At 41.4% G+C, this 27,925-nt stretch overlaps 1 protein-coding gene across 1 annotated transcript; it reads right to left on the minus strand.

The window, feature by feature from the left end:
• Window positions 1-16,397: 16,397 nt before the first annotated feature.
• LOC140133975 (carbonic anhydrase 3-like) lies at window positions 16,398-25,625 on the minus strand. Its single transcript, XM_072154649.1, has 7 exons — window positions 25,489-25,625; window positions 24,052-24,240; window positions 21,749-21,867; window positions 20,093-20,185; window positions 18,351-18,413; window positions 17,389-17,544; window positions 16,398-17,267 (listed from the first exon to the last, which is right to left on the minus strand). The coding sequence occupies exons 1-7, from the start codon at window positions 25,577-25,579 to the stop codon at window positions 17,148-17,150; spliced, it is 831 nt and encodes a 276-aa protein (XP_072010750.1). The 5' UTR covers window positions 25,580-25,625; the 3' UTR covers window positions 16,398-17,147.
• Window positions 25,626-27,925: the final 2,300 nt, after the last annotated feature.

The raw sequence follows: 27,925 nt of genomic DNA on the forward strand, positions 1-27,925 counted from the left end.
CTGTAAACCTAAGCAATGAGGTCCTAAAGCTGTATGCAAATGACATGTGAAATGTCCAATGAGTCATTAGCATATTCAAGCTGTCCACCTTATTCATGAGTGGGAGGCACAGCCACACCCCCAGTGCTTGACTGACAGCTGCTCCATGTAATGGCTGCTCCATGTGCTTGCTGGTGGCCACCCCTCCTGCAGCCTGTGTGTGTGTATGTGAAAGATACAACAGCTCCAGGCAGCCACGTTATAGCAGAACATGTCAGGTACTTGTGTCTCTGTGTATTAGGAGGATGCAGCATGTCAGCAGATGCAGCACAGACACCAGCAATGCTTTACTATACATTACACACAGACATGTGCAGGGGGAGGAGAGGGGAGGGGAAACAGGGGTGACATAACAGCCTCTGACCATGTGACCAGCCTCATTTACATAATAAAGAATAGATGATTTTACAGTGATTAATGTATGAATTGACTAGATAAAGGCTGGGATGGGATCCTTGTGAGCTGATCCAGCAGGTACTGGTGACAGAAATAGTGACAGAGACCTGATGACAGGTGTCCTTTAACTTTTGCATTGAATTCCACAGTCTGTAGGAATTATTGACAACCCCTATAACATAGGAGTAAATCATGAATCTCCATTCCTTCGCCTCTGCTCCAGTTCTCTTTGTTGTTCTATCTTGACTGTGCTGCTGCAATGATATGCCGTCTACTCATGTGACCACTGCAGCCAATCACTGGCCTCACTGGCAGTAGTAGTCACATGTGTAACCATCATAACATAGTAACAGCAATGTAAACAGAGAACAGGAGTAGTGGTGATGGAATGGAGAGAGATTCTTTTCAAAAATGTTGTTATTATTATTAATATTATTATTATTTTAAACATTCTCCTCTTGTGTTCTTCTATACTTCAAAGCTCCTTTAACATGGAACGGCCAAGTGTCTTTCATGTGAATGTATCACATAATGTACAAAACCAAATAAAACGGTACAAACACATATTCAAATGTATCTTGTTTTTGTATAGTGTAAGGATATATCTAATCTAATCATTGGTTTCTTGCTCTGCAGTTTTAGGTTTACTATTTTTTTCACTATATAATGTGACCAAATACTGTATAAGGGGGCATTCAGTATGTTGTCTTCACAGATAAACTCAGCTTAAGAAAATAGGTTTGGAACACCAACTTTCTAGGGTGTTTAAAATGTGTCGGCCTTGAGGTGTACCTTAAAGGGAACCTGTCAGTTACAATAACAAACCCTAGCTAAACTTATCTCTGAATACTGCTATTATACAGCATTACAACTATCCCTATATTGTTGCTCCCTATGTCTGTCAAGTCCCACAGTCAGTTTGTAAAGGTGCCTCACCATCTATGCAAAATTATCCCATGTGAATTTGGTCATCCTCTCAGCTGAGTCCAGCATATTCATATTCTTCCTGCTAAGCCACGCCTCCATCTCATTCCCCCCTTCCCTGAAGAATGAAAGATGCTGGTTGTGTAACTTACTGAATACTGAGAGAGGGGTGTATGAGGGGGTTGAGAGAGCGTTCATTGAAGAGAATTCCAAAGGGAGGGGTGAATGAGAGGGTTGAGGGAGCTCTCATTGAAGAGAATTCCAGAGGGGGGCGGTGAATGAGGAAGCTGATTTTTCTTCACACAGTCACAGACAATGGGGCACATTTACTAAGGGTCCGCAGCCGCGAATCCGTCGGGTTTTTCCCGAATATTTCCGCTTTGCGCTGTATTTCACGGAATTGTGGCGCACGCGATCGATTTTTGCGCGACAGAAATCGGGGGGCGTGGCCACCGGACAACCCGAAGGATTCGGAAAAACCGCAGAATTTAAAAAGCCATTTGTGTCGCAAGATCAAGCACTCACATACACCAGAAAAAAGCGGGTGAACTTCGGCGGACCTCGGCGCAGCAGCGACACCTGGTGAATATCGGCGCACGGACCTTAGTGAATCCCAGCAGAACCCGAATCAGCGGCGGAGAACCCGCCGCTGGATCGCGACTGGACCGGGTAAGTAAATGTGCCCCAATGTCTTTCTCATTCCTGAGGGAGGGGTGAATAATATAGCAGAGTTATGTTCTGATGAAATAAAAAGTAAAACAAGAGGCAGCGTTGAGCGAGAAGAACATCAATAGATGCACGCATAGCTAGTGAGTCAACTTTACAAACAGAAGTGAAACTTTATAGGCATGGGGAGGAACAATATAGGGATAGTTGTACTTCTGTATAATAGCAGTTTTCAAAGATATGTTAGTGTGGGTAAGTTTAACTGACAGGTTCCCATTAATGAATCCCAAATGTGATCCCTTCTACAAGGGTCTATAGTTCTGCTTCTAATCTTCAATATAAGTAACTGCATCAAACTGTCCACCTGGTCTACATAGATCTCCATAGAAACTGTTTACACATTTTCATTATTTATTACATCTAGTCTGCAATGTGATGATGCTACACACTCCCATATGCTTGGTGTTACATAAAAGTAATATATGGACCAGGCAATACACAGATTCCTTTTGTGAGGCATAAGACTGGATTGTGGTCATGACTTATAGCAGACGAGAAAATAAAATTTTTCATCTTTTCTTGTTGCGCTAAAATCAAAAGGTCAGTTTCTTGTAAATGATAATCCAGGTTCTGTGCTGCCGGGTCACAGGACACCTTAATCCTTATGTACTTACAAGGAGGTTCTGATTCTGAAAGGTTTTATAGTTAAAGTTCACACAAGGTGTAAATCAACCAATATTTAAGCAGTTGGGTGTGGAGAAGATAAGGCAGAGTAATAAGCAGCGGCTGTTTAATTCCCTGAAATCCAGGAACCAGATTTATTACTTTGTATTTTCACATGTTATACCCACGACTTTATCTAAATGTGAGTGTGAGGATGAAGAGGGCCCCAGGCTGCAAAGGACAACATTCAGGACACAAGCACAATCCCGTCTATTTCTAAGTCAGTCCTCTTGCACATATCCAGCACAATGTGGAAATTTGTCTCTAGAATTGGGAGCACAGTGTGGAAATTTGTCTCTAGAATTGGGAGCACAGTGTGGAAATTTGTCTCTAGAATTGGGAGCACAGTGTGGAAATTTGTCTCTAGAATTGGGAGCACAGTGTGGAAATTTGTCTCTAGAATTGGGAGCACAGTGTGGAAATTTGTTTTTAGAATTGGGAGCACAGTGTGGAAATTTGTCTCTAGATGTGGGAGCACAGTGTGCAAATTTGTATCTACAAATTAGGGAACAAGTTGTGGAAAATTGTCTCTAGAATCAGGGAGCATAATCTGGAAATTTGTCTCTAGAATTGGGAGCACAGTGTGAAAATTTGTCTTTAGAATTGGGAGCATAGTGTGGAAATTTGTCTCTAGAATTGGGAGCACAGTGTGGAACTTTGTCTCCGGAATCGCTGATCACATTGTGGAATTTGTTTCTACAATAAGGGAGAACAGTGTGGAAATGTTTTTTTCTTAATTCAGGGCAACAGTGATGACAGTGTGGAAATAATAAAAATGAATTGATGAATAATATGTACACAAAAGGGAGCCAATGAAAACTTTGTGTTCATTAGTTGTCATCCTAAAAGCTCTCAGCTTTTCCAGTAAACAAATCTGTTTTTTTCTGTAAAACAATTTGTACTATAACTGTGGAAAATGTATAGCTTTAAGTTAGAGATACATCACCAGTAAATGTTCTTCTTGTCTACAGATACTGTACTAATAAACAGAATGTATAAAAGAAAATACTATAGATTAATGCAAGTTAACCCTAGATATAAAGTAAGAAGTGCTGACTTTGTGAAGGAGAATATCCGTGCAGGCATTGCCCTCTGTCCGCGTATTGCAGCTTAGAAGGGGTTAATGTCTGTTTGTATTTCCTGTGTGTGAACTGTGGTTTAGCTTTTGTTTATAAAGCCACACTCGGCTCCCTCTGGCTTAGTCCTGTCCAGCAAAGGGTTACTGGTGTGATGGACAGCTCCCAATGTGATGCTACATCCTCAGTAGTGCTGTCGTTCACTTTCAGCAAATAATTGATATTGTTTGTGTAGTGAAAAATGTCTTCGATTTTCCTATATACTTTATGTATCAATTCCATGGTGTTCTCTAGACAGAGAGTGTGTGTGTTATAACGAGATGTGCACCTGTGTGACATCACATGATCGGGCATATAACGAGCCGTGCACCTGTGTGACATAACATGATCAGGGGTATAATGAGCCGTGAACCTGTGAGACATCACTTGACCAGGGATATAATGAGCCGTGCACCTGTGTGACATCACATGACCAGGGATATAACGAGCCGTGCACCTGTTTGGCATCACATGACCAGCGATATAATGAGCCGTGCTCCTTTGTGACATCACATGACCAGGGATATAATGAGCCGTGCATCTGTGTGACATCACATGACTAGGGATATAACAAGCTGTGCACCTGTGTGACATCACATGACCAGGGATTTAATGAGCCGTGCACCTGTGTGACATCACATGACCGTGTATATAATGAGCCGTGCACCTGTGTGACATCACATGACCAGGGATATAATGAGCCGTGCACCTGTGTGACATCACATGACCGTGTATATAATGAACCGTGCACCTGTGTGACATCATATGACCAGGGATATAACAAGCTGTGCACCTGTGTGACATCACATGACCAGGGATATAACGAGCCGTGCACCTGTGTGACATAACATGATCAGGGGTATAATGAGCCGTGAACCTGTGAGACATCACTTGACCAGGGATATAATGAGCCGTGCACCTGTGTGACATCACATGACCAGGGATATAACGAGCCGTGCACCTGTTTGGCATCACATGACCAGCGATATAATGAGCCGTGCTCCTTTGTGACATCACATGACCAGGGATATAATGAGCCGTGCATCTGTGTGACATCACATGACTAGGGATATAACAAGCTGTGCACCTGTGTGACATCACATGACCAGGGATATAATGAGCCGTGCACCTGTGTGACATCACATGACCGTGTATATAATGAGCCGTGCACCTGTGTGACATCACATGACCAGGGATATAATGAGCCGTGCACCTGTGTGACATCACATGACCGTGTATATAATGAGCCGTGCACCTGTGTGACATCATATGACCAGGGATATAACAAGCTGTGCACCTGTGTGACATCACATGACCAGGGATATAACGAGCCGTGCACCTGTGTGACATAACATGATCAGGGGTATAATGAGCCGTGAACCTGTGAGACATCACTTGACCAGGGATATAATGAGCCGTGCACCTGTGTGACATCACATGACCAGGGATATAACGAGCCGTGCACCTGTTTGGCATCACATGACCAGCGATATAATGAGCCGTGCTCCTTTGTGACATCACATGACCAGGGATATAATGAGCCGTGCATCTGTGTGACATCACATGACTAGGGATATAACAAGCTGTGCACCTGTGTGACATCACATGACCAGGGATATAATGAGCCATGCACCTGTGTGACATCACATGACCGTGTATATAATGAGCCGTGCACCTGTGTGACATCACATGACCAGGGATATAATGAGCCGTGCACCTGTGTGACATCACATGACCGTGTATATAATGAGCCGTGCACCTGTGTGACATCATATGACCAGGGATATAACAAGCTGTGCACCTGTGTGACATCACATGACCAGGGATATAATGAGCCGTGCACCTGTGTGACATCACATGACCGTGTATATAATGAGCCGTGCACCTGTGTGACATCACATGACCAGGGATATAATGAGCCGTGCACCTGTGTGACAAAACATGACTGGGGACCTATTATTATCCATAGAAAGTAAACAATAAAGCTTCCTATAGAATGACGGCAAGCAGAGATTTAGAAAATTGTGAGGAATTGATATAGAAATTATATTGGAAATGTATAGAATTTTTTATTACACAAACAATATCAATTATCTACTGAAAGTGGAAAACTCTTTTAAAAATTTTTCTTTTTCGTATAGAATGAATTCTACTCATTTCGCATTCTAACCTATAACCAAATTGCATTACATACTGATCACAAGCTGTTACCAGACATTTTTACAATAACTACAGAAATGTCAAGTACAATATACTCAAAAAATCTAGTCCCCGGAGCCGCTATATATATAGGAGATCTTACAATAGATCTATGAATAATTCATCACTTCCAAGCGATAATAACAGTGTCCCTGTGTGGATACAAGAACAAATCTGGAGACACGTAGAAGCAGACATAGGGTGCAATTTCCATAACAGAAATTTACTTTGTTGTTCTATTAAAGCCACCAGTGAAAAATAAACTTCTGGAATGGAGATTTTACAAAAATAAAATGTTTATTCTACGGATATTGCGACTCTATTCCTTCAGAATCCCTCTGTTTCTCCCGATTCATTACATTGAAAGTCCCGTCAATGTTGGGCCTTAACTCTTATGCAAATGAATTATAAAATTAGGACCATTATATATATATTTTTTTTATTATTATTTATTTATTAATTTACTCTTTCTCTGGCAACATTTCAGTTTCTTTGTCCCATTGTTTAAACAGTGTGGCACATTTACCAGTTTTCTGTCGGACTTTGCACATTCTTTCTAGAACAAACTGCTTGCACAGGTATTTAACCCCTGTACGGCGCTCGCCAGGTCCCGGTGCATGGAGAAGGCTCGTGGGCCGTGCACGCTCCATAATCGGTAAGTCTTTGCTGCATATTGACAGATAACTTTAGTGATAGACCTCAGCGGAAATTAGTAAAGATGACGTATGCAGATCATAGTGGACATGGTGAGGGTAAGAAGAGAGGAGATGACAAAAGGAAAAGGCTACAGCTTCACAGAACACAAGAAAACCAAAATGAGAAGAGACACAGAGGATAGAGAATTGGAGGAAGACAACCCATCATCTGGGAGCAGCCTACAACATCTGCAACATCCACACTGGGGCTGACAGCATGGAGGGGCCGCAGGTGACTATGATCCGCAGTGACTGGTTGTATGATGCCCGGATAGACCTCATCCACACCCGCCTGGGTTGGTAGTGGGGAGTCGGCATAGGTTTCTCCTTTGAAGATTAATGTAATGACTCGCTGGAATGGTCTTTACGAGCTAAACCCACTCCTGTAGGCTTCCTGTTTAACTAAGCAGATTGAACAAAATTTCATTCCATTTCATTTCTTAGTCTATGCTACCATCTAGTGGTTATATATGGTATTGTAGCTGAATTGTCATCTGCCTGATGGAAGGGTTAAATTTTACGCTGGTAAATTATATAAAGAAGCCAAAATTATTCAGTAAAGATCAACACAACACTTCTGTACATTACAACTCACTATGGAACTAATAGAATCTCCATGGTAACATAAGAAGAACTTGGAATAAAACAGTCCGGCTCATCAGAATCAGATTAAGCCACCAGTACCAGTGACCCCCTGGGTACAACACAACAACAAGCCCAAATGAAAGCTGAATTTGTAGGCAACCAGAGTTTTCCTTATAAGGTGTGAAGGTGGGCTCCAAGAATATGGTTTTCCTGGTGGTCCCAATGTAACAAGTCTGCACACACATCAGTTCCTGTTGTTTGACACTGATAGAAGTTTTTTGATATAAGGAATAAAGAAATAGAAATTTTACTACAACAAGCCGCTCAGGAGCTGTTTTTTTCTTCCCTTGCAAGTCTTGTAAAATGTAATAATATATAATAGAATGTTTATGTGGCCATCAAAATTTGAGGAAGAAGAGAAAACAGAACAAACATCAACCAGAGTTTCATGGGATGTTGAAGTCCATCCACAGCGGCCCAATGGGGCGCGGGCAATAACCATTCACTAAGGGAGGGGTTTCCCCTAGGTCACTCCTGGTTGATAATGGTACTGTGCTGAAGATAAAGAAGAGACACACAAAGACAGTTGGATCCAGCTTACAGTTAGTTTATTGTCCAAACCAAAATACACACAGCGGTGTTGGTATTGTCGCATCTTCCATGCATGGTGTCGCATGGCAGTAGGAAAAGCTGTAGGAATATTGGCTTTAAGTCTAGTATGGCTCTCTGCACCTTATCACATGCACCTCTTTATAGGCATTTCACCGGTTTTCCGAAGGAAAAAAGTCAAGATCTTCATTGGAGCAGACTACATCAGTAAATATACTGTATACAACACGGGTGAGCTGTGCCTTGTGGTGCACCGAGTCATCAATTTGACTATTTGACAGTTTGAATATATACACAGGACTCCTTAGAAAATAAAGGGTGATCAGGCCTACTCCCCATATACCACAGGTATTACCGGGAAAGACATTTGTAGGGACTGTACTTGTGTCAAAATCATAATAATAATAATTCATTTATTTATATATCATTGTAAATCAACACTGCAGCAATACGTACAAAGGTTTTCTTTAATATGGACTGTCCCGGCAGCAGACCTTGAGGTCACAAAACAATATCAATCATAGATTGGATTCCTCCGTGGATTGGATTTTATACAGACATATTCAGCAAATTGAAAAAAAAACCCTGAACTACTGAATGAGACTTATTTCTACTATGTTCCCTTTCCTCAGTGAAGCTACATGCACCAGTATACAGAAGCCGGATATATTGTTTGGAATGGCTATCCCATTGTAAACTAAAACTTACATTACAGCACAGTTAATTAAATAGCTCTACGACCCCTGGTGGTTTCTTAGGGGTACTGCTGTAACCAGTTTCTAAAAAAAATAAAAAGAAACTTTTTTTTTTTTTTTTATTACAGCTATTCCTGGACTTAAAGGAAATCTACAAAAAGCTAAAAAAAAAACATCTCGTCCCCCCACTGCGGCCTGCTAATTATAAGACTTATTTCTAGGTGATCCCTGTGTGTCAAGATCAGAGAGGACAACCACCAGGATCAAGATCAGGAGGAGGACAGGTGAGTATCTGTTGTTTTTTTTTTACTTTTTGGTAATGGTAGATTATAGAAAAGACTATAGCAGGAAGGAACTGATGGATATTGGTAACAAAGAACGAACATCTGGAGTCTGGGGCGGCGATTGTATCATCTAGAGGCATACAAGGGGCCATTACCATCAGGGGATGTAGTTAGGAGCAGTTAGGAGCAGACTCCTGACATTTGGAGGTGGAGGTGGTGCCAGGATCATCTAGACTCGGACAATTAAGGCGCCATTGCCATCTGGAGGAATCATTTGTCTGACATGGGGAGAAGATGGATGAGAACCTCTTGACCATCAGGCGTAAAAGGAAATGCACTTTCTACCTAAGTACTAAGGGCTTGTAATCCCCGGAGGAAACTAAAAGACAAATATATATACCTGTATACAGTACAGACCCCATAAAAACTATCAAGAAACAATAGACAACAATTTGATCACAATCAGTAAATTTTATTAATGACACACAAAAATCAGATATGTATGATCACCAAGACTTAAAAACTACCCATAAAAACAGTCCCTGGTGGACACAAAGGTGCATCGCTATTCTTGAAACAATAGTATCACACTACAAAAATGAATGGATGGTCGGAAGGGCACTACAGGCAGCAATACAAAAATATAGAAATAGAACAGCATAGTGCCAATCAACCTGTATTTTAAATATAACAATATACAATTTCATGAGAAGACCGGCCGCGGCGCGGGACATCGGCAACACCGGAGGAGGTAAGTACATGTTTATTGTGTTTAAATAGCCCACCGCAGCCCGGCCATAAGAATTTTTTTAAACCCGGATAACCCCTTTAATCTGAAAAAAGTTTCTTTCTACTTTTTGCTGATGACATGCCGACGTCAGAGTCTCTAGGATGTGCAACACTCTCGCCGATGCAAGGCAGAGGAGTGGTTGTGAATACGTCCCACCTTGTAGCTTGCAGCCTGTGTAGGGTCTAGTCAGCCCCACAGCATGTCACTACATCACACTACATAGTCCTTATAGGACACAGGGGAACATTGCAGTGGTAGATCCTGCCTGGTAAGGCAGGAGTTAATTGCTTTATGTGATGTAAGATGTGTCATCCAATCACATGTATTATCCTAATGTATTGTAAGCTGAGATGTAATTGGAGGAGTAGCCAGCATCTGACCAGTGGGAGTAACAAAACCCCTGGCCAGGAATGTTCTAGAGCTCAGTTGCAGTCAGACCAGAGGGTCTGCAGGACACTAGTAGAGAGCAGTCAGACTAGGAGTCTGCAGAAGCAGACTGGAGTTACTCCAGTAAAGACTATGTACAGCTAGCATACCAGACCAGAGCAGGAAGAGCCTAGCCCCTGCCTAAAGAGTGGAACTAATAGCTAGTTTAGTGAGGAAAGGGGTATCATCCTACCTTCAAGGGTGATACCTGAAGCAACCCAGGACAAGCTGAAGCATCCTACAAGGACACAGCTACCACCCAGCTTGCCCTCTGCATCCAGCCTGGTGCTCTACATCCTGTGGCTCCCTCCAACTGCATCTCAGCACTCCGCTACTCTGTTAAAGGCACGTTGCTGCGGTTCCTGTTGGTTCCAATAAAGAACTGTAAGTTGTTTTTGTTCAACCTCTGCCTCCGTCTGGTCCCTGCTACTACGGCTGCCATCATCACAGGCACCCTGTCCACTACACAGAGACTTATACTCTAGACACCAAAGGGTTGCCCCAGGGAGAACCGCTATAGCAGCCTCTCCCTCATAATTTCTTGCCAACACCACCCTGCTGGAGACCTGCCAGGCTGTAGGACAGCCCTCCGGTTCCCCCATACCAAGCACCGTGACACTAGCGTGCCTAGGCCGCAAACGCAAGCCACTCAGGTACTGCGGGCCCCGGCTGACTCCAGGCCCCCGAGAAAAGGCTAGGCCCCGGTGGGGGATGTTGCAGATGTCTCTCCCAGTATGGAGAAATTACTGCAGGACTAGGATACATGTAAAAAAGACTAATTTACCAAAAGTGACTTTATTTCATCTTGGTTATCCACCTATTCAAAGCCTGTCATGGCATATATCTATATTGAGATTCATGCACTAATGCTGGGTTCTAATTTTGGACCTCATGTATATGTACTGCCCTGTGACAGAGGACTTTTGTGGACATTGTAATATTTATCCTATGCAAACTCAGTATTTCTTACTTTATTTTATGTCAAGGGTTAACTTGCATTAATCTATAGTGCTTTGTTATGTACATTCTGTTTCTTAGTGCTGTATCTGTATAGACTAGTAGAAAGGGTTCATGAACATTGAGAGACATTTCTGACTGTATATCTCTAACTAGAGAGGAGTTAGTAATTTTCCACAGATATAGTACAGATTGTTTTGCAGAAGAAAAACAGACTTGTTAATGGACAATCAGACAGTTTGACCTTTAGAATGACAGGTGCTGTCTGGAAAGTTGTTTACACTTTAGTAAGTTGCTGTCATATAATATTATGAGAACTTAATGGAAGTTTATGGTTTGTCACTGTTGTTATGCTGAAATGTAAACACTTCTCCCCTGGTAGAAAGTATATAATGAGAATAATCCCAGTTCTTAGTGATTTTCAGTCAGGAAACATCTTGGAGAAGAAGACTGCCAGTCTACCTGAGTACCAAAAGAAGAAGCTGAGATGGGGATATACTGCCATAAACTCTGGGGTGACCAGCGTCTCAGCCTTATGAGAAAGAGAAGGACAGAGGGACAGGCCTTTCCTCAACATTAACCCTTCTTCTGCCAGGGAGGAGATTGAGGAAGCCAACCCTTTGATTAGCTTTTATTTCTTTGCACCTGAATTTCTTCAGTAAACGAGGTAACTGTTCACTGCAGACCCTGACTCTCTGGACTTATTTCCCATTGGGGTGCACCATGTCTTACCATCCCTTCCGGAGAGCTACAACACATGGTGACACCTTTTATAATTTAGGCACAAATCTGAAACTACCCCAGCGGACTGTGTATTGTTACCTGTTGGAAGTAATTGAACTACAGTTAACCCCTTCCCACTGATGCCTTATTTTGTTTCCATTTTTTGCTCACTTCCTTTAAAAATCCATAACTTTCCATGTACAGAGTTGTCTAAGGGCTTGTCTTTTGTACTTCCCAGCGCCAGTATTTTACATGCCTTCTCATGCACTGGGCATCTGGGAACAAAATTCTGATTGCACTGAAATTGACAAAAAACTAACACATTTGCATTCTCTGTTTTTACATATTTCACTTTGTGCTCCAAATTATTATTATTTGTTGGGTACAATCACACAGATAACAAATTTGGATAGTTTTGATTATGTTTTAATAGATTTTTTCTAACCTTTGCTACAAAATGTTTTTTTGTTTCATTTGTTGCAATATGCGCTTTTCTGCATCTTCTTCCTCCTTTCATGATAGAAGCTTGTGCCAAGGTTTTGTTGGTATAATCGGATGATGGATGAAAGCTAATACAGGGCGATTCTGGAGGAAATGCAGCCAGAGACGGGGCCAGAAGAACAGCAACCCTAAACATACAGCAAAAGCTACAATGGATTGGTTTATATAAAAGCATTTTTTAACCCCTTACCGACGGGCGCCGTGATAGTACGGCGTGTGTCAGGTGCTGGTACATGGAGAGGGCTCACGGGCTGAGTCCTCTCTATATCCGTTAGGTCTTTGCTGCATATTGCGATTGGTGCTAGCAGTGTTATCCCCGTGATCGCCGCTGACAGATCGTCGCTCCCCTAGATGTCATGACAGGCTCGGGTCAGCACATTCTAATGAATGAGGAGGAAAATCCCCATTTACTACCAAAATTCAAGGGGTGTGAATATTTGTGCAACCCACTGTAAGTGTTGAATAAGGTTGTTTGATAATGTGCTGTGTGTACACATGAAGAGGGGGACAGCATTATATCATTGCCTTCTCCTGCAAGTCCTAGTAGATTGTTTTGGAAGTGACATCACTTAAACAACTTCTGTGTAAAGCTGAGGGTCTTAATGCAGGATTAAGAGATTGTTAGAGTCTATATTTATCGGACAGATCGCATATTCTTCCATCAGACACAGCAGGGTAGGAAACCTCTTATTCTGTTATGTCCATAGAGCAGCTTGAATTCTCAATCATTCGGCGTGTTTGTTAGCAGCAAAGTAATCCCTCAGCGGCGATAGCACACTGTAAGTCCTAATGCACATAAACGCTGCTTTTATTTGTGTGTTATCTATATATATATTTGTTTGTCGCGCATTCGTTTTAATGGACTCATACACATGAACATGTCTTTCTGGATCTGTGTGGAGGCTGTAAAAAACTCAGGGTAGGTCAATTTACTGTCTGTGTTTGCGGTCTGTGCCTTCCCATAGAAATGGGACGCAGATGACAGTTGGCAGATTGCTTGCTAGTAGAGTTATGATAACCCGATGGTCGGGTTCAGCCTCCTGACCCCTACATATTGCTAGCTATGGCAATGATTGACCAGGGGGACACACCGAACCCAACCACCGGGTCCCCTCATCTCTACTTTTTAGGTATCACAATAATGTTACTTTTCAGGAGGTTTTGGACAAGCGAGTGGCAACAACTTTCAACTATTTCCAATCATCACACACATCCTTCTAACAAATTATTTTTTCCTTTAACTGCTTGATCTGATCTGTTTTCAATCTCCATCGGGTTACCCTGGCATCATATTAGTTCAGGGAAGAACTGGTGACAGTGAAAATCATGATGAGAGTTGTATAATGTATCTTTACAGAACTTGGAGTCCTCCAAGTTACTGGGAATGAATTATCTTTGCAGACATTGATGGTGAACCTCAATGAATATGTTTCGTGTAAAGCTGAGGGTCTTAATGCAGGGTTAAGAGAAGTCTATATTTATCAGACAGATGACATATTCTTCCATCAGTCACAGCAGGGATCCATATTCTACATTCTATTCCATAGACTGCTTGCATCAGAGATGATTGTTGACTCCAGTTGATAGATTCAATGATGGGTTCAGTACGGTCCTTCACCTACCGACCATGGACCGACTGATTGAAGCAGCTTCTCCTTCACCATCGGCCATGAGCAGACAACAATGGATGAACAAATGTAAGCGGCTACACCTACTGGCCACACAGTGTCATCAAATCTAAGGATATCTGCATCTAGACAGGTCACACCTCAGGAATCTTGCTCTTTACCTCAAAAAACAACACACAAGTGCAAGCCAACCAAGGGCTGAAGAGAAGATTCTCTCTCATCTACTTGGTTACTACTACATTACTTAGGCATGTGCATATGGTCAAGTATATAATTGTGTAGTGCACAAGCAGCCCAGGGCCGCCATCATGGTTTCCCAGTGATATTGTCCTCCAGGGCTGTGACCCGTGGCTTTAGCACTTTATTCTAGCAACACTAACATAGTACTGAATAAAACAATTGGTAATTATTATAAAAATATTCAAGAAATTAAGAAAACACCATTGTTTTCCTATAAACGTATGAATAACTTCTAGGATGAATTGGTCAAGACTGATGTCAGTTTACAGAGATTGTAACTCAGAAAGGTTGCTTCCCGTGTCTTTCCTGTGAGTATTGCCCTACACCCCACTACAAGAAGGACATATAATATTAGATGTTTTTTTACATGTAAAACTGACTATGTAATTTATGTGTGTTGACAACTAATGAATACAGAATCATACTCAATGGGGAAAATAAACCAGGGGCCGTGCGCCAGTTTTCTGTTGGACTCTTTTTAGTGCAAACTGCTTATCCATGTATTTAAGAAGTGTCAGTATGAGACAAAAAAAAAAGAAGTGTTTGCGCCACATTTGTGTACCACGCAGCTGCACTAGGCATCATGCAACTCATATTCTGGTGTTCAGTCACACTACCACGCGCACCATGGGTGTCACACCTCTTTGAGGAAGCGATAGCGAAACGTACGTCGGGGTGCTGTGGTGGTGGTTTACTATGCCACGCCCGGGTGGGTAAAGTAACAATAATATATTTTGTGCACTTTTGAATTGGATTATTTGAATACTCATAATGGATGTATATATATATTTAACCGATTGACCACCACCACACTTCTGTTTCTGTGGATGTTATTGTATGTCTAGTGTTCTTTGATTGCCATTTTGCGTATTAATAAAGATTGGAATAACTTTTATAACACTGGTGTTATAGTTTATGGATCATTTTTTCATCCTATATACTTATATTGGTATTCATATTGTGGCTGGTATTAGGATTGTTTACAGTAGAAGTGGGTAGTGCTATTGGTATTCATCGTTCTTAAGTAGAGGGTCGTCTGTACTGCTCATATTTTTATGGTTTTTAGTTGTCTCTGATAAATACTGTAGTTATGGATTAACCTTCTAAATTGCAAGACAATGATCATCATTTCAAATGTTAGGTATGGGGGGAAGTGGAGGAACAATATTTGCTTGCATGGAGCCCTGAAATATCTGATCCCAGTGCTAAACACAGTCCAATAAATGTGAATGTGCACCGGTTCTCCATTTACATGAAGAAGTCGATGGTATTTGTGGTCTCCCTGTTGCTTAGGGTCTCTATGGTAATTGCTGAGGGTCCCTATAGTTGAATTAAAAACAAGTGTTGTACATGGCTTTAGGTAAACTGCAGTTATAGCTGCAGATGTAGCTCACCCTTATGACTACACTTACATCTATAAATTGAAATGCTAAAAGGCAACTGACTGAATAGTTAATGAAAATGTCTTAGTCTAGAAACACTGGTGAGATCAACAAGGTCCATTGCTCCGATGCCTACATGGAGCTTACTGAGTTTATTACATTATTTCTGTTTAAAGAGAACCTGTCAGCAGTGACCCCCACACATGTACACACAAAGCACACAGTACCTTCTAGATGTCTTAAAAGTTTCACTGATGCCTCTATCCATGGATTAGAGCCACTGAGGTGGGAGCTGAAGTATACAGCCAGGTTTCCCCACCCTCCTCACTGAGGCCGACATTGCTAACGTGGCTGCAGAGAATTCCAGAGGTAAGGGTGAGGAGTAAAGTTGATTTTTCTTCACACAGGCAGTGTTTCCCAAAACCTCTCCCTTCCTGATGGAGTGGTTAATGATGTAGCACAAAGCCACAGTTTCTCACCTGACCTCCCCACCTTGGGAATTCTCTTCAGCAAGTCACATGTCTAGCTCTCTCTCTCTTTCTCAAGGTTCCAGCAAGGCATTAAGTAGAATTTCCTACCCCTGACAATAAGTAAACATACAGTATATTTCTCAAGTTGAATAGTGGCAGATCGTCACTAAGTACCAGTTCCATATAAGCAGCATGGTAGTAGCAGTGAGACCTGTCAATCATGAACAGGGAGGCAGTGCAGGCAGCCATAAATATGCAGGACTTACTGTGATTGGACTCAACACAGGTTGTTTTTTCAACATTGCATCCATGGAATGGAACCATTTAAGGATAACAGGAAAGCTTTTTAATCATCGTTTTTAATAAAGTATTTATTTTGAGTGGGTTAATTTTAATTGCAGGTTCCCTTTAAGGATTGTTCACTTCAGGGATTGCCCAGTTTTTCACTTTTTATGCCAAGAAAATATGAATCTACAACATCATGCTTGCCATAAAAAATATAACATCATACAACTCATATATATCAAATTATAAGCCATTGAGATTGTATAAATCATTGACATATCCTGTGGATGACAATACCAATAAGTAACTTTATTTAAAGGAAATCTACCATTTGATTTCATGCATTATGAACTAAAAATCCCCGTGCTGAGTGTTTTTGCTGAAAAAAATTACAGCATTCGGGACCTTGAAAAACATGGATTGCTAAATCCATTACACATTAAACACATTACACTGAGCTTTCTGAACAGTCCAGACAGGACTAATCAACCTGAGCTGCATGACTCATATGCAGCAGCTGGGGGATGGTGCAGCGATTGATTACTTCTGCCTCTCAGGGATAACACAGTGATTACATCATTCTCTGGAGCAGTGCATAGCTAATGTGAGAGGAAAAGCGCTGAGCGCTGACGGAAAGGAGCGACAGAGCTTCATTCTCATAATTTTATAATTGTTTTTTCATCAAAACCACTCGGCTCAGAGATTAAACAAGATATGTTTCTGCCTCAGTGTAGCTACAGCATTCTCAAGGTATCAAATGGTACATTATTTTTAAGGATGTGCTATGATGTGCAGTCTTGTTACTGCAGAAAATTCTAGTCGAATGATGCTCTAACTTCTCTCCCATTCAGGGGCTGGGTGGGACGATAATTATCCACCAAGTGTATTGGAACTTCACACTCCATGGTTGATAAAAGGCTCCGAAATTTCTCCATCTACAAACAGAAGTTAATATATAAGTAATATTCATAAAAAATGCCTGGCAGCTCTCATTGGATTTCTAGTTTTTAGACTATTTTTGAAAGGTTTAATAGATGAAAATTCTAAGGCGATTACCTGTTCCGTGCTGATTGTAATTGGTTCTCTTAAGAGCAGCCAGTCTACACATTCCTCACATGGGGGGGTTGTGTACGAGCCTTGGTATGTCCAGTAATCGTGGGATGTAGGGAACAGGACCGAGGGGTCAAAATCTGTGAAATGAGTTTTCCTTCCCTAAATGCCAAAAATAAAATGATTAAGCGGTTCTGGTCAAAGTAATAAATAAGCAAATAATTAAAGAGTTTACACCTCTCCATTTAAAGATCATATACTGTTCGGCCTTCGCTAAAAAGCCTCCCAACTAGACATCATTACTTTTATAGAAGTTGTTGTTAGATGAGCAAAAGGGTAACAATGTTTTGAAGTTTTGACTTCTAGGCTCCATATGCTTTGAGATATGAGACTATCATCATGTTATAGACAATCATCTTGCCTATCTCATGCATAAATTTGACTTGCAGCTATTTAGAATAAAGACCTGCAGTCTTGTTATATAACCGCATTGTTAGTGTTTCGCTCCTCCTGGTGGAACAATGTTTTTCATATTTTATGATTCAAATTCCAACCTATTCTCACATTCCCCAATAGCACAGGCTGTTATAAGGATGATTCCTGCAACTGCATCATGTGAGGGCCACTATATTTGAATGAAATAATATGAAATGTAGACTGTCTATCCAAAACCAAGAGGTGGATATCTAGCCAAAATATTGGAGTCAACAAGTCAGCTCATCGGCTCAGCACAAGGTTAATCAGTTCTCATGTGACAAACATAACAGTGACGGCGGCTTACATCCTTCATAGTAGTAAAATCAAATATGTCCAAGCAATGCGCATTACACAAGTCAAAAACAGGTGAAGAAGCCTAAACGTGGTCTAGTTTTCAAAATAGTACAAAGTTACATTTTGCCAAATGGACCTGGAAAAATCAAGCAACAGCCTATACATAGCCTGTAATTCAAACTTTATTCTTCCCCCACCTTTGCTTTGATGCAGTCCAGCGCCTCTAATATTGGCTTCAGTTGTGGCTTTGCTTTGCCAATCTGTTCAAAGTTATAATCAGATTTATTATTTAACATTAATAGTTTATTGTTTGTTATTTGTTACCAGTGATAAAAGTAAGAATCTTAGGAGAGACAGTGACATTTTTGATAACGTGTCCATCAATAATGATTGCCAGCCTTCTGTATACACACACTCAGTGGCATAACTAGGAGAGGCCGGGCCCTTATCAGACTTCTGAATGGGGCCCCCTTCCTTCATAAAAATATACATATTACACTCACATTTCTATACCTGTATACATAAACATACAGTTTTTCACTTATACATGCACATTTATATACTCTTACACACATACACACACATATAGAGCATATACACATTACATATACACACATATACAGTGCCATATACAGACGTACAGCATATATATACACATACAGTATATCCACACCATATACATATACAGCATATATACATCACATATATGTTACTGTGTGTGGGTTGAGTAATCAGGACTCTCACTGCCAATCACTGTGTGTGGGTTAAGTAATCAGGACTCTCACTGCCAATCACTGTGTGTGGGTTGAGTAATCAGGACTCTCACTGCCAATCACTGCGTGTGGGTGGGGTAATCAGGACTCTCACTGCCAATCACTGTGTATGGGTGGAGTAATTAGGACTCTCACTGTCAATCACTGTGTTTGGTCGGGGTAATGAGGACTATCACTGCCAATCACTGTGTTTGGTCGGGGAAATGAGGACTCTCACTGCCAATCATTGAATGTTGCGGGGGGAATAATCAGGACTATACTGCCAATCACTGTGTTTGTGGTCGGGGTAATCAGGACTATGACTAGAAAACATTGGGTGTTGAGGGGCGTAATCAGGACAAGCACTGGCAATCACTGTGTGTGTGTGGGTGGGTGGGTGGGGGTAATCAGGACTATTACTGCCAATCACTGTGTGTGTGTGTGTGTGGGGGGTAATCAGGACTATCACTGCCAATCGCTGTGTGTGTGGGGGGGGGGTAATCAGGACTATCACTGTCAATCACTGTGTGTGGGGGGGGGTAATCAGGACTATCACTGTCAATCACTGTGTGTGGATGGGATATTCAAAACTCTCATTGTAAAACACTGTGGAGTAACAGTTTGCCAGCATAGGGTGCATTGTGTGCCAGATTCAGGAATTGTGGTGCACAGCCTTAATGAATCTGATGCAACCTCGACTGCTCCGGCAGAGTGCAATAACTTTTTTTGGTGCACCTTTAACATAGAGCGTGCAACACAATTCTGTGGGACACTGCATGGTAAATGTGGTTCATGGTCCGACTGTGCACTGGAACACCCCTTTATGTGCAGAATTGGGCAGCTGCAACACAAATGTGTAGCAGACACTTCTTAAATACATGTGCAAGCAGTTTGCACTGAAAAAAACATGCAAAGTCCGACAGAAAAATGGGGCAAGGGCTTTAATAAATGTGGGCCTGTGTGTTTCTCCTCTAAGTGCTTTCAGGATTTTGCAATTCTGCTCTACAGAGATCAACTTCTGTCCTCTAACATATTCTGTTTTCGGATAGGACTGTACTTTTAGCTACATTTTATATTTCTTGAAATAAATTAATAATTTTTGTTGCTGTCCAGCATTGTTGCATTATCTAAGCAAGTATTAGTAGTAGAATCAATGATATTGACCCCGTAGATCTTACTTTACTTACTTTGATGAACACAGATAGTATAGTCACTCCATCAGGATTCTTCCGGGCTTCTGTAACAGTGTCATACTTTGAGTTCCAATGAACAAATTGTATCTATGATAAAAATAGGAGTGACATTACACCAATACATGGAAAATAATACATTTTATACATTTTACTTCTTTTGCACAATAAAACACAAAAATGCACAAAAGTTGCATAGTTTTTTTTAAAGGTTTCAATGTATGGAAGAAATATTATTATTATAGTTATGTATAGTCGTATATATATATATACATCCACAGGGCTGACACTGTTTTGCTAGCACACTTTTCTCGCATTAAAGGACAGCAGACCTGGGGATATAACCCAATCAAAATCCTCCTGCTATTTTAAAATAATAAAAACAATCTAAAAAAAATCCTCCTGCTATTGGTAGAGGGGTAATATGTGACAGGTCAATAGGTGACCAGAAAGTTGTGAGAAACTGCAGACAGATGGATGTAAACAGAGACGCATAGGAAGGTGTTCAGAGACTGATAGATCACAGCATTATATTAGTTACCATCACTATGGGATTGGGAGTTAAAGGGATATTCCCATTTCAGCATATGAATGTTATTGTTTGCATTATAAAAACTTATACAATTTTCCAAAATACTTTCTGTTTCAATTCCTCACTGTTTTCTAGATCTCTGCTTGCTGTCATTCCATACAAAGGTTCTATGTTTACTACCAGTAAACCGAATCTGATCCTAATCCCTATAGATGACCATAGCATTTAATAGGGTTATTTCCAAGAGTGTTCCCCAACCTAATGTTAGAGTCAATGCCTTCCTTCACTATTATGGGATAGTTGGAAAAATTTCTTTTGGAGCACCACAATGGTAAATGACTATAAGGCAGTTGTTAAAGGGTTAATAATACAGTGTCATCACTTAAAGTGAGACGGCGTCATTGTGCTATGGTTCTCTGATTGGTGCAGGTTATTGGGGGCTTGATATCATAGATGCTGTGCAATGGAAATCTTTGAAGACTCTGCTATGGTGAACCAACCACTGAAGAGGATTAAGAAGCTGGATGGTTGGTTCACCGTAGCAGAGTCTTCAAAGATTTCCATTGCACAGCATCTATGACAGTGGTGGCGAACCTATGGCACGGGTGCCAATGGTGGCACTCGGAGCCCTCTCTGTGGGCACCCAGGACATCACCAAAAAAAAGAAACTTCCTGCAGTCTCAGACTTGCTGTGCACAGAGCTATTTAAAGGTGACAGTTCTACCTGGGATTACTGGAGGAGGGAGAAGGTGTGGACAGATCTAGATTATCATTGTAGCTCCTGCTTCAGCCCTGACAAGGGAAGGTACAATGATCATCCAAATCTTTTTCCTATTTTCTGCTTTATTGGTGTCCTCAGTGTGCTAATATGAATGAAAGCTGTGACAGAGCTTGGAGAATAAATCACTTATTAGATTTCTGTGTTGGCACTTTGTGATGAATAAGTCGGTCTCGGTGGTAGTTTGAGCACTCGGTCTCTAAAAGGTTCGCCATCGCTGATCTATGATATCAAGCCCCCACCAACCATAAAATGGGGCATATAAAATCCCATTGTATGATTATTCTAAATCACTCCAACACTAGTAACCAAATGAGCAACCAATAGATACTATTTCCAGTACCTCTCCTGCATATCTCAGGCCATCTATAACATGCTCAGAGCCTTGGTCATCAGAAGACCCCCAATGGAACTGTATTTGGCGTAGTCTGTAGGTCCCAGTTATAGGTCCACCTTTAATCACTAAAGAAGACAAAATTAAAGTAAAATCATGTGAAGGTTAACTAAATTGATGTAGTATAATTTGCTCTACATTTGGTTGTGCATCTAGAGTTTCCAAGTAAGATCATCTCTATTATTTCTGATTCAGAAAATAATTTAGAAGACAATGGGGGGGATTTATAAAGAGAATCGCTTAGGTTCCAGTGGTGAGCACATAAGCCGGAATGATATCTTCACCAAATCAGACCTGGTGGACATTTCATTGATAGTCACCACAGGTTTTCTGGTGAAGGCTATAGTAAATATGGCCACTGGGAGTTCACACCACCACTCCTCACCCAAACAAGCCCACTTTCGGAAAAAATGGCACGCAGGGTAGAAAACTGCCGGAAATTAGACTAAAATTCCCACCATTGTTCTCAAGAGCTTTGGTTAGATGTTTATCTATTTACCTGACATAGATAATTAGATAATCCATATCTTTTTTAATTTTTTTTTTAAGTAAGAGGTGAAAGCATGGGGCCTTTTAGAGTACAATATTCCGGAGATAAGTTACTGTTCAGATTTTGACAAAGTCTTCATCTTTTCACTACAAGATCAGCTGTTCTACTCGTCAAAATTGATAGAGACCATGATGGCATTCCCAATAGTGGCTCACATTGATGTAAATACAGACCAAAATATTTCTACTAGTGTAATCCCCCCATTACCCAGATCTGAGTACTGTAGCACCTACAAAGCTTTAACAATCCTTCATACCCTGCATTAATTCCTTCTGATCCCTCTTCTTTCCTTTGTCTTCTCTCTCTTCATATCCCATGTAAACAAGATATAAACATTGTACATGGAAACTTACAACCTTTACCAATCTCAACTCTTTACTTCACTGTTCATGACCAATCAGTGAGAGTTGAAATGTCATGCAGGTTAGTGAATGTTATAGGTTTGCCTAAGAGCATGTTTGAAACTTTGGGTATTAAGCTATTGGGTATTTGTCTGATAGTCAGGGGAAGGACATTCCAGAGAATTGGTGCAGCTCAGGAGAAGTCCTGGAGACATGAGTGAGAGAATCTTCAAGTTGTAATAGATCAAATGCTTGTATTCTATAAAATCTATTGCCTCAATGTCAATAAAAGCCATCTATCTATGGCACCTGATCACTGTGCAGTGAGCACACAGAGGGGCACAGTTACTATGGACCTTGCTCCAGTTTTCTAACGGACTTTGAACGTTATTTAATGAGCAAACTGCTTGCACATGTATTGAAGAAGTGTCCGCATCACATATGTGTTGCACATGACCCTTTTGTGTCGTGGCTGCACTATTCTTCACACAACACAGGTTTTGTCACTGAAATGGGTGCTCCGGTGTGTCACTTGTCCCATGTTAAACGTGCGCCAAAAAAAAAGTAGTTGGAGCAGTGCAGGGAGCACCAGATTCATGAAAAATGAGCGCTACAATTCATGAATCAAACTGCACAGTGGGCCTTACTGGTATAAAATCTCTATTTCCATAATTCATGACAAATTTTCAAAATCACCTTGAAAAGTTTGATCATTTTTCCTCACTTTTAAACTTCTCTCCTGTGATGGTATTCAATTTTACGTACCACATATCTACTGGAATGGATGTAGGGAAGGTTGTCTGAAACTTTCGAAAAGTCCCATTTGATAATTAGTCAAATGGGTTCATAAAGAGTTCAACATTTTAACTACACTTACTTCCCAACCCCCTAAATCCTTTGAAAAACCATAATGTCATTAACACTGTGACCTTATGAGTCCAAAACATTTTTTTACAATGGATGTCAGCCATGTAGGTCTTGACACATCACCTTGAAGGGGTTGTCCATGAATTTGAAAAATAATGGCGGCAGGGCTGTAAAAATTAAAATGAGCATATACTCACCACACTCTCTTGGTATACAGAGGCCAACGGTGACCACAGCCACTGCAGGCGTTGCAGAAGGAGTGACCGGCACCGCTACAGCCGAAGAGGAGTGCGGAGAGAGGTGAGTATAAGCTCTTTATTGTTTTTATAAACCCCAAGCCGTACTGTATATATAAAATGTTATTCCTGAGCAACCCCTTCAATGTCCAGGATAAAGAGTGAAGCATTAAGATATAAATAGATGTGATATCTCCATAGGTACAGAGTTTTATACCACTTCATATTTTTATTGATTCAAATTCAGTAACAGATCACCTGATGCCCCATCAAACATCACTCTGATAGTAGTGCCATCATTGACGATAGTCATGGAAGATGATGGGCGGTAGGAAACAGTCCATGGTTTCAGGCTGGCATCGTGCTTAATGTACCGGGTGTGCAGCTCAATAGGGGATTGCTTCTGACCTTTGGCACTTGGGAAATATTCTGCCCATGAGTCTGGACCTAATCCATACAAAATTAAATAAACTTTAGTAAATTGATACGCTTAACTATTGTCTTACCAACCTGGCAATAATCATTATTATACAAAAGAATGCAAACATATCGTACATAGTCACATAAGCAAATTACATACACAGTGGGCCCCTTACTTAAGGACACCCGACTTCAAGACAACTACTAATTACAGACAGACCTCTCTGGCCACTGTGACCCCTGGTGAGACTCTCTGGATCCTTTACTTTAGTCCCAGGCTAATAATAGGCTTGATAATCCTTGTTCCCATGACATCACACAATTTTGAAAATCCAATTGTCACTGAGACAAAAATTTTGTCAGGAGCTACAATCGTAAAATATACCAGTTCCGAGTTACATACAAATTCAACTTAAAGGGATATTCCCATGAAGACAAGTTTCTTATATGCTCTCAGGATAACAAAATAACACATTCTCTAATTCACTGTTGTTAACAAATATACAGCATTTCACAGATATAATCCAACCTGTCTCTCAGTCCTGCTGTACACAATTTCAGTTGCCCCTAGACACGACCCTGTAACTTCTGACTTGGGGTCGGACCGCCTCTTGGATTTCTGTGTGAGATTGTGCAGATGAGACTTCTGTCTCTCTCTGATCTGAGCCTGTAGCCCCTCCCCCTGCACCGAGCTCACACATAATCACATCCTGCCAGGAGATCGTGAGGAGAGAGAGACTACAAACTGCAAACTACAAGGAGATAAGTTATCTGGGGGGAAGGAGGAGGCAGGCACATAGCTGTGAGATGTAGCAGAGCTCACAGTGTAACAGTCTGTCAGCCTCTGTCTGTGTAATCTCATGTATCTCTGATCTGTCTCATCTCTTTCTATATGTCAGTGAGTTATGAGTTAGTATAGTATCAGAAGCCAGATAAAAGTGTATTTGCACCTGTACCCTAATAATGTAACCACATTGTCACCCCACAAAACTAGATGGATAATACAGTAATGTGCCTGCTTAGAGAGTCCCCACCCCCACACCCTAAGATCTTACACTGAGGGAGTGATAGAAGCTAAAACAGCAATAAAAATTAATACAATTGTAAAGTAAAGGGTTAAAATTATCTTTATTGTGTTAACATCACTAGGGGATTGAAATGCAAGAATTTTCTTTTGTGGGAAAACCCCTTTAAGTGCAAATCTTAAAAAACGATCTTGTACATAACCCAGGGACTGCCTGTAATACAAATATATCGATAATATGTGGTACTCACCATTCAAAGCACCATATCCCCAGTCGTGTCTTCGGGACATCACTATATTGTAAGTCCGAGCACTGATAGTGTGTTTGCTCTCTCCCCTCATTTATAGATTGCTTTAGCCCTGAGACTGGGTTTATTCTTCCCCTCCCCTATGTGTTAGATGGACCCTAGGGAATGGCAGTGTTATGTTGACTAACAAGCCCTCGTGCCCCGCAGAATGTCATTCAAGATATGATGATCCCTCCTCATATTTAGAAAGAGTAGAAGATAAAAAGCTAATGTGATCACAAGGATGAATCACTGTGCCAAGCGCATTCAGGCACGGCCATCGGAATTGTGACAGTAACCAAATCAGCTGAGATGATGGGAGTAAATGTGTCACTCAAGCAGATGATATTGTTGGTGCTTAGCACATACGTGATTAGAACATTTATAAGTTCAGCATGCCTTTATACAAGGGTGGCTCTGTATAAGAGAGGTGAGCAGCATCGGGTTTCCCCATAATATCAATCATTATTAACTGTTAGCAACACAAGTGATGAAACCTCAGAATGTAGAAGATAATAGAATATCTGGCAAGAGGAAAACAATAATGAGGCAGATTTACTTACCCGGTGCAGTCGTGATCCAGCAACAGGTTATCCGACGCTGATTCGGGTCCAGCCGGGATTCACTAAGGTCCGTGCGCCCGATGTCCATTAGGTGTCGCTGCTGCGCTGAAGTCCACCGGAGTTCACTTTCTATTTCTTGGTGCAGGTAAGTGCGTGTCAAGCGACCCTTTTTTTTTTTTTTATAAAACAGCGATTTTTCCGAATCCATCGGGTTTTCCGACGGCCACGCCCCCCAATTTCAGCCGCATGCATACCAGCGCTGAAGCGGCACAATCGGATCGCGTGCACAAAAAAAACCCGGGGCAATTTGGCGCAAATCTGAAAAATTTGGGAAACCCAATGAAAAAAAGTGATTCGGGCCCTTAGTAAATGACCCCTATTGTCTACAAACATAAATTTACAAGACATTTTTTATTTGCATCAGCTGAAATTTTTCCTTTCTTTACTATCATTAAAATTATTCCTGCCCTTTAAGTGATGAGATAAAACACATCAGATTCAGTTGTCTTATATGGAGTGGGGAGCACGATCGGCTCCAGGTTTCAGTAGGCTCCTGGGCGACAGAGCCTCAGTGGGCCCCTTTTGCAGTGAACTAGCATTAAAAATTCAGAAACTAAAACAGTCTCCTGTTCCCTAAAATAATTTGTTAGTTTATCATACTAAACAGCCCCCTCATGGTTATTTTATATAAAGCCTCCCCCTAGTAGAAACACCCTCCCTTACCCCCATGGATTCTTATCTACAGATTTAAGCAGGCCCCCTTCGGAGCCCTGGACCCTGGCACTTGGCAGGTCTCCAGCAGGTGGTGTGTGCAAGAAATATGGAGGGAGAGGCTGATGTACTGATTCTCCCTGGGGCAACCCCTGAGTGTCTGTAAGATAGGTCCCTGGGTAATGGATGGGGAAGCCCGTTGTTGTGACAGCCATATCCAGGGATCAGATGGAGGCAACATTGTGCAAATCAACTCACAGTTCTTTATTGAACAGGTAGCAGGCAATAGGCCTAAACGGTCAATAGCAGATTCTGGTACTGGAGTGGTCATGGAATGGAATCCGCAGGAAAAATGCACCAGCCTGGTAGTAGATGAAGACTGGGTTAGTTGAGAATGAGCTGTGTCCAAACTGTGGAAGCTGCAGCTCTGGTTAGAGTCTCCTAACTCTGTGGCAGCACTGAAGGTGTGCTACACACTGACTCTCTCTTCACTTAGACCATGTGGTATGGACTCCTGACAGGCAAAGACCATGAGGTTAGACAGATCAGTTAAGACTCTGCAGACTGGATCATGTGTTCCCTGTGGCCAGGTGGTAGCGCCTCTCCAATCACACTCCAGTTTACAATACAGCCAACTCATTGGTTAATTACTTACACATAGTTAACTGTTGCCTTTCCAGGCAGTATCTTCTGGCTGTAATTACTAAGTCTCTCATGTTACACCTTCTGACATGGAGAGGGACACTTTCAGAAACACCTACCTAGCCCTTTGCATCTGCAGGGGTGTTGCACTTCCATGTAATACTAACAACTTATTATTCTTGCCACAGAAGCACAGTACAAGTTATCTGAGTTATGGTAACCCCTAGAAGTATGAGTGGGCGAGGACCCGAATCTAGGGGTCATTCAGAACTCAGATTGCCGTAAGTCAGGGACTGACTAAATCTTAAGAAGAGTTTAATACTTGTGTCTTATTAGAACTTTCGTGAGGACTTTCTTGTACCATTACAGTATTTGAGGGAGAGTGTTAGGGGATCAAGAACATTGTTAGGAGACCAAGAACTAGAGGACAAAGAAGAACATAAGATGTTTGTGTGGTAAACTCCACAGGTTATGAAACATGGATG

Source organism: Engystomops pustulosus, chromosome 5, assembly GCF_040894005.1.
Source record: "Engystomops pustulosus chromosome 5, aEngPut4.maternal, whole genome shotgun sequence".
In the NCBI taxonomy this organism is placed as follows: Eukaryota; Metazoa; Chordata; class Amphibia; order Anura; family Leptodactylidae; genus Engystomops; species Engystomops pustulosus.